This window comes from Molothrus ater, chromosome 25 (genome assembly GCF_012460135.2).
Source record: "Molothrus ater isolate BHLD 08-10-18 breed brown headed cowbird chromosome 25, BPBGC_Mater_1.1, whole genome shotgun sequence".
Classification (NCBI taxonomy): Eukaryota; Metazoa; Chordata; class Aves; order Passeriformes; family Icteridae; genus Molothrus; species Molothrus ater.
In genome coordinates, this window is record NC_050502.2 from 432,717 (window position 1) to 438,716 (window position 6,000).

The window sequence follows — 6,000 nt, forward strand, 5'->3', positions numbered from 1 at the left end:
GACTTCAGCTTCAGGAAAGGTGATGATTCTCTCCTCTGGGATGATTTCGAGCAAGTTCTTGGTTTCTGTCTGTTTCTCTGCTTTTAGTCTCTTCTCTGGTAATTGAACATAAGTCTGGCTTTCTGGGAAGCTTCATGGAAGCTTTTGGAAAATAAATTTTTCTCTGTAGAAATGTCAATCTCTGTATAGCAGAGAGAGAAGAGCAAATTTGTTGAAAAGTGGAGTGTTTGAGTGCACCTGAAATATTAACCCAAATTTGAGTTTGTACATATTGTAACTTCTTGTCTCTCTTCCATTAAGATTCCAATACTGAATATTCAGGTGAAAATATTCCCAGCTCTTTGTACTGTGGCAGGAACCATATTCTCCTGTACAAACTACTTTGGTGTGATCTTCACGGGTGGAGTTGGCAAAAATGGATCCACTATAGCAGTGAGTACCTTGGGCTGCCAGTTCCTCCTCAGCACAGAGGCTCTTCAGCCACAGTTTCTATTTAACATAATCCCTCCTCCATGGAAAATATTTTCCCTTTAGCTCCTTGCTGGCTTGGGAAAAACAAGTTAATTTGCGTGTGTAAGAATAGTAGATTTAGGAGTCAAAGTTTTAAATTTTTTTATTAAAAGTACTCATTGTACTTTGATATTTGTTTTTGAATTAATGAGGTAAACAAAGTTGTACAAATACGCCCCTCACTGAAGAGTTCATAGAAAAATCCTGTGCAAAAATCCGTTCAGAAAGAAATTTTTCAAGAAGATTCTGGGTTTCATCCTTCTGAAAGATCTATATTATTTATATTACCAATGTAAAAGAATGAGTGGACGTGTCTGCACAAGCACCTTCTGTTGCAGTGTTCTTGCTGCCTAAAATCTGATTTTTTTCCCCAGAACCAGAAAGTTTCCACCACATTCTCAGCTGCTGCATGCTCAAGTCTCTCTACTTTCTGTTTCTTTTACCACCAGCATTCAGAAAGACGTTTCTAATGTGATTTTATTTTTAACCCCTCATTGCACACCACATGAGGGGCTCTTTGAGGTTTCTTTGCAATGTGCACGTTTTATTAACCTCATGCTTTAATCTCACCACAGGGAACAAGTGTCCTCTCACCTTTTCTCCATATTGGCTCAGTGATCGCCTTGGCTGCAATGATCTACAAGAAATCTGCTGTGCAGCTCTTTGAAAGGCACCCCTGCCTCTACATCCTAACTTTTGGCTTTGTGTCTGCCAAGATCACAAATAAACTGGTGGTGAGTGTGCCAGAACCTTCCCCAGTCTTGTTGCAGGAGAACTTTTTGTAGATTATGGAGCTCTCTGGGTATTCATTCCACTGAGTAACTGGCACTTGTTTGTGCACTGAAGAGATACCTGTGCCTTTGCTTTAAGTAGCCTGGAGGTGCAGCAGAGTCTTTTTGTGTTTGAAAGGGCAGTGTAAATGTGGAGTTGATGCTGTGGTTGCACAGGCAGCACCAGATAGCTCAGAGCTGTTTCTCCCCCTTCCCCAGATGTTAATTCACACATTTGCAATGTATTTGTGCACATGTGAAGAGTTGGGCTGGAATCCTCCTCAGACACAAAGGGGAGGAAGGTTTGGCAAAAGGAGAGGAGGTGATGGAGCTGCTGAGGTTTGGAACACTTCCTGAGTGTTTAACTTGAAGAATTGGAGGAAAATAGGGTTAAAATAGTTAACAGGTTTATACAAGGGCAGAGGTGTAATTGAATGAGGGTTAAACAGCTCCTGCCTCAAAGGCCATCCCAGTTCTGCAGGCCTCTGTTGGGCTATTGTGAGCTGGGTCAATGCTGGACTTAGCTCACAGTGAAAGAGTTTAAGTTCATAGTGGAGGAAGAGTTTAAGCTCACAGTAGAAGAAGAGTTTCTTTCTTATCGGGCCTGCTTTGGTGCTCAGTCCCATCCCAGCTGTGCTGTGCAGTGAGGATGGAGTGTGGGATGGCTTCTGTGCACCTAGGGAAGTGAGAAGGGCACACATGAACACCAAAAATGGTCATCAAATTGTAACCAGAGAGAGGTGGTGATCCTTATGGAATGGGAGAAAAAGAGGTGGAGGGAGAGGAACACCAAGTGTCCTTAACTTTTTGAGCTCCAGCAGCTGTGAGTTTTTGTTTCCAGGCTCAACTTTAAAAGTTACCAGTCTGCTTCCATTTCACTGTTTGGTTTCTGGGAGGAGGAAGAGGTGAGCTGGAAAACTTGTTAGTTTGTTTTTCCTGCGCTACACTCTCTGCTCTAATAAAGATAGATGCCTCTCTGCAAACCTTGCATCTCTGTAGCTGTGGAGCACCATGGTTCCAACAATATTGTTGCTGCCACTTGAGTATTTGGTATTTTTCAGTAATGTGGCTTGAACTGTATAGTTTTGGCTTTGTGTGTTCTGAAATTACTCTGCCTTGGCTGGCATATATTGATTTCTTAAACTTCTCTTTTTTTTTTTTTTTTTTACTGCAGGTTGCCCACATGACCAAGAGTGAGATGTATCTGTATGACACAGCATTCATAGGCCCAGCATTGCTGTTCCTTGACCAGTATTTTAACAGCTTTATTGATGAGTATATTGTCCTCTGGATTGCCCTGGTGAGTCCAAGCTCATTTTATTAATTAGCTCTGCCACTAATTCATTGTGTTGACTGTGCCCAGCTGAATCCCTTGGAGGGGGAGTGGATTTGAAGCTGGTGCAGAGCTGAACAGGGTCACAGTGTCCCTGGTTTGGTGTTGGGACAGTTGGCACTGTCTTTAGGGATGGTCTGGGTGAGGGGATTGAGGCACTCCCAGTCAGTTTGCAGAGGACACCAGGCTGGGTGGGATGTAATCTTCTGGAGGAATCTGGACAGGCTGGATCCATGGCTGAGGCCAGCGGTGGGAGGGTCAGCCAGGCCAAGTGCCACGTCCTGTCCTCAGGTCACAACAGCCCCATGAAATGCTCCAGGCTGGGAGAAGAGTGGCTGGAAAGCTGGGAAAGGATCTGGTAGTTCTGGTGACAGTGGCTGGACATGAGCCCAGGTGGGCAACAGCACCTGGGCTGTCACAGCCATGGTGTGTCCAGGAGCCCCAGCGTGGTTCCCTGTGCTGGCACTGCTGGGGCAGCTCCAGCCCTGGGGACAGCTCTGGGCCCCTCCTGACAAGAGAGACACTGAGGGGCTGGGGTGTGTCCAGGGAAGGGAACAGAGCTGGGGAAGGGTCCTGGAGCACTGGGAGCAGCTGGGGGAGGAGGGGCTCAGCCTGGAGGAAAGTTCTGTCTCTGCACAACTCCCTGACAGGAGGGTGCAGCCAGGGGAGGTCAGGCTCTGCTGCCAGGCAACAAGGGCAAGGACAAGAGGAAATGGCTTCAAGCTGGGCCAGGGAAGTTGAGGTTGGATATTGGGAGAAAAAAAAAAAAAAAAAAAAGCTGAAAAAATTAAGCAGTCATTGGAATAAATTGCCCAGGGCAGTGATGGAGTCACCAAACCTGGAAGAGTTCAGGAGGTGTCTGAATATGGCACCTGGTGACATGGGTTAAGGATGATTATGGTGACTCTGGGGTCATGGTGGGACTCCATGATCTTGAAGGTCACTTCCAGCCTTGATGACTGTGATAGTTTAAAATTTCAAAGCACCGTAGCAAATATTCAAAGCTTAGATTAGAATATTTTGTTGCTGCCTCGTTAGCAGAGTCCCTGTGATGGGCAATGCTGGGGTGCTCTGGCTGTGGCTTAAGATCTGGAATGTCTGTCATGACTCCAGCACCCATCGGGATAAACATCTAAATTCAACTTATCTGGGCTTATCAAATGCACAAGTTTAATGTACAAAAACAGTGTTAACCTTTTGGTAAAATTCTGTTGGTGTGATGGGAAAAGATGTGTGGCTATCACCATTCTGAGTTAATGGGGCATTTCACGGTATCTCTGTAGCTGCTGTAACTCTTTTCCACTTTCTGATTGTAGAATTAAGAGTCTGTCTTGTCTTAGGCTGGAAGAAAGCCCACAATTCCCAGAAACTCTTTAGGGAGTGACGCCCCATCCCTGGAAGTGTCCAAGGCCAGGTTGGACAGAGCTTGGAGCAACCTGGTGTAGTGGAAGGTGTCTCAGCCCATGGCAGGGGTGGAGCTGGATGGGCTCTAAGGTCTCTTCCATCCCAAGCCAGTCTGGGATTCTGTGGTTATTCCTGGAGTTGGAGATTCAGCTCAATGGAGCACAGTGCTGTGGTTGTGGAGTGTGGGCTGTTACACGCACAACAGCACGTAAGGAACGTGTGGGTCTAACTATGGATGATTTTTTCCTGTGCAGATCCTGTCCCTGTTCGACCTGCTCCGATACTGCGTCAGTGTGTGCAACCAGATCGCTGCCCACCTGCACATCCACGTGTTCCGCATCAAGGGCTGCCCCACGCACTCGAACCACCACTAGGGATGGGAGCTGCCACAGGGGAATGGAGAGGGAGTTGGGTTTCTACAGGAGTGGATGAAGACTTGTGGGAGACTTAAGGCTAAAAGCAGATAAGAACAAAGTAATTTATAATAATCAATGTTGTATAACTTTTCTTCTTTGTTATCAGTAACACTCCTTAACTAGTCTCCTGCCTGAGAGAGTGAATTCCAAGTACACTCTAGTCAACTTTTCATGTAGTCAACTCTGTTGGTTCCAAGCCCGGGAAAGCATGCAGGAAGAAAATGCTCTGTCTTTGTAATTACCTTGATTACAAATTAATCTCTCTATGGTGAATGGATCCCCACCAACTGAAGTTTCTAATGTAGTATAATTACAGCTGCAATCTGACTTGCTTTTAATTTTAATATTTCATCATCTCTTAGTGAAATACTTGTTTGGTGTCCACTTGGAATTTATTTACTAAAGACCTGAGCTGGTAAAAACCCAGAGATATCTCACTAAGTTGTGTGGCTGCAGCAGCTGCCAGGTGGGAGCCAGGCTGGGGTGGTTTTTGCTCGTGCATTGCTGACAAAGCGGTTTCATGCTGAACAGGGTCCTGCGAGCCAAGGGGTGCCCGGCATGCAAAATAGTGTGGTATCTTTGTCAATTAATTTTATTTTTTTAAATAAACATTATCTAAAAAGACAACTTATTTCTCAATTTTCTTCAGTGGAAAAGACTATAAGAAAAAAAAATTACTGTTTACTTTTTTATGTATAAAACTTAAGCAAAATTTCCTTTCTGCTCTTAATAAATAAGAATTCTGAGAGCAACAGTTGTCTTGAGATGTATATGTTGCTCTGTCGTGCTTAGACTTGTGAATGACAAACCTGCCTGTGGTTTACAGAGTAGTTTTCCAGTGCTTTTATATGGATCATGTCATTCTAGGATTTCTGAGAGCTTTGCTTGCTATATAGCGCAGTAAGTTTGGGTTTCTTTTTTCTGTCATTGTTTTCATACAATTTTAACTGTTATGAACTGCATGAGGGACACTAATATTAATGGAGGGTTTACTTGCATGTTAATGAAGTTCACGTGGTGCCACAGGTCCTGGCACTGAGGAGAACTTCCGCCCTGAGCAAAGGGGCTGAAGTACCAAGCAGGGAGTGACTCTGAGCAGGATCTGCCTTGGCTGTGGGGAAGCTGCTGGGGACAGCTGGAATGCTGGGATCCTATGTCTGAAATCCCAGCCCTCTAACCATGGAGCATCCCTCTGAAGGTGGGAAGGAAGTCCACTGTACTGGGAGCTCAGGCCAAGGCAGTGCATGTGGACAATGACATGGCTCTGAAAGAGTTAAACACAGCTCATGGTCAAAAAATCCGAACCAAAAAACTTCACACCTCAGTAAGAGTAAATCAAAACCTCACTCAGCTCCTTGTAAGGGCTGATGTGGATTTCCTGTGATACCCCAGTGATTAGAAAATGTGCTCAGGAAGTGGAGAGAAAACTCAGTTCCTGCAGTGCTTGGAGAAGTTTGAAAGCCTTTTGCCCTCTCCGTGGGCAGTGCTCAGTGTCTGGCTGCTGTGGACTGAGAGATTGAGCGTGTTTGTGTCCTGGCAGGGACAGGACTGGAGGGAGCCTGAAGGA

The 6,000-nt window shown here is 45.2% G+C and overlaps 1 protein-coding gene across 2 annotated transcripts in view; it reads left to right on the top strand.

Annotated features, from left to right (window-relative positions):
• CEPT1 (choline/ethanolamine phosphotransferase 1) overlaps positions 1 to 5,181 on the top strand; it is a 32,424-nt gene extending 27,243 nt beyond the window's left edge. For both annotated transcript variants that reach the window (XM_036398298.2, XM_036398297.2), the window contains 4 exons: positions 301 to 432; positions 1,086 to 1,244; positions 2,455 to 2,580; positions 4,272 to 5,181. In XM_036398298.2, the coding sequence (XP_036254191.1) occupies positions 301 to 432; positions 1,086 to 1,244; positions 2,455 to 2,580; positions 4,272 to 4,391 (537 nt within the window). In that variant the 3' untranslated portion in view covers positions 4,392 to 5,181. The remainder of the gene's footprint in view (positions 1 to 300; positions 433 to 1,085; positions 1,245 to 2,454; positions 2,581 to 4,271) is intronic.
• The last annotated feature ends 819 nt before the right edge of the window (positions 5,182 to 6,000 follow it).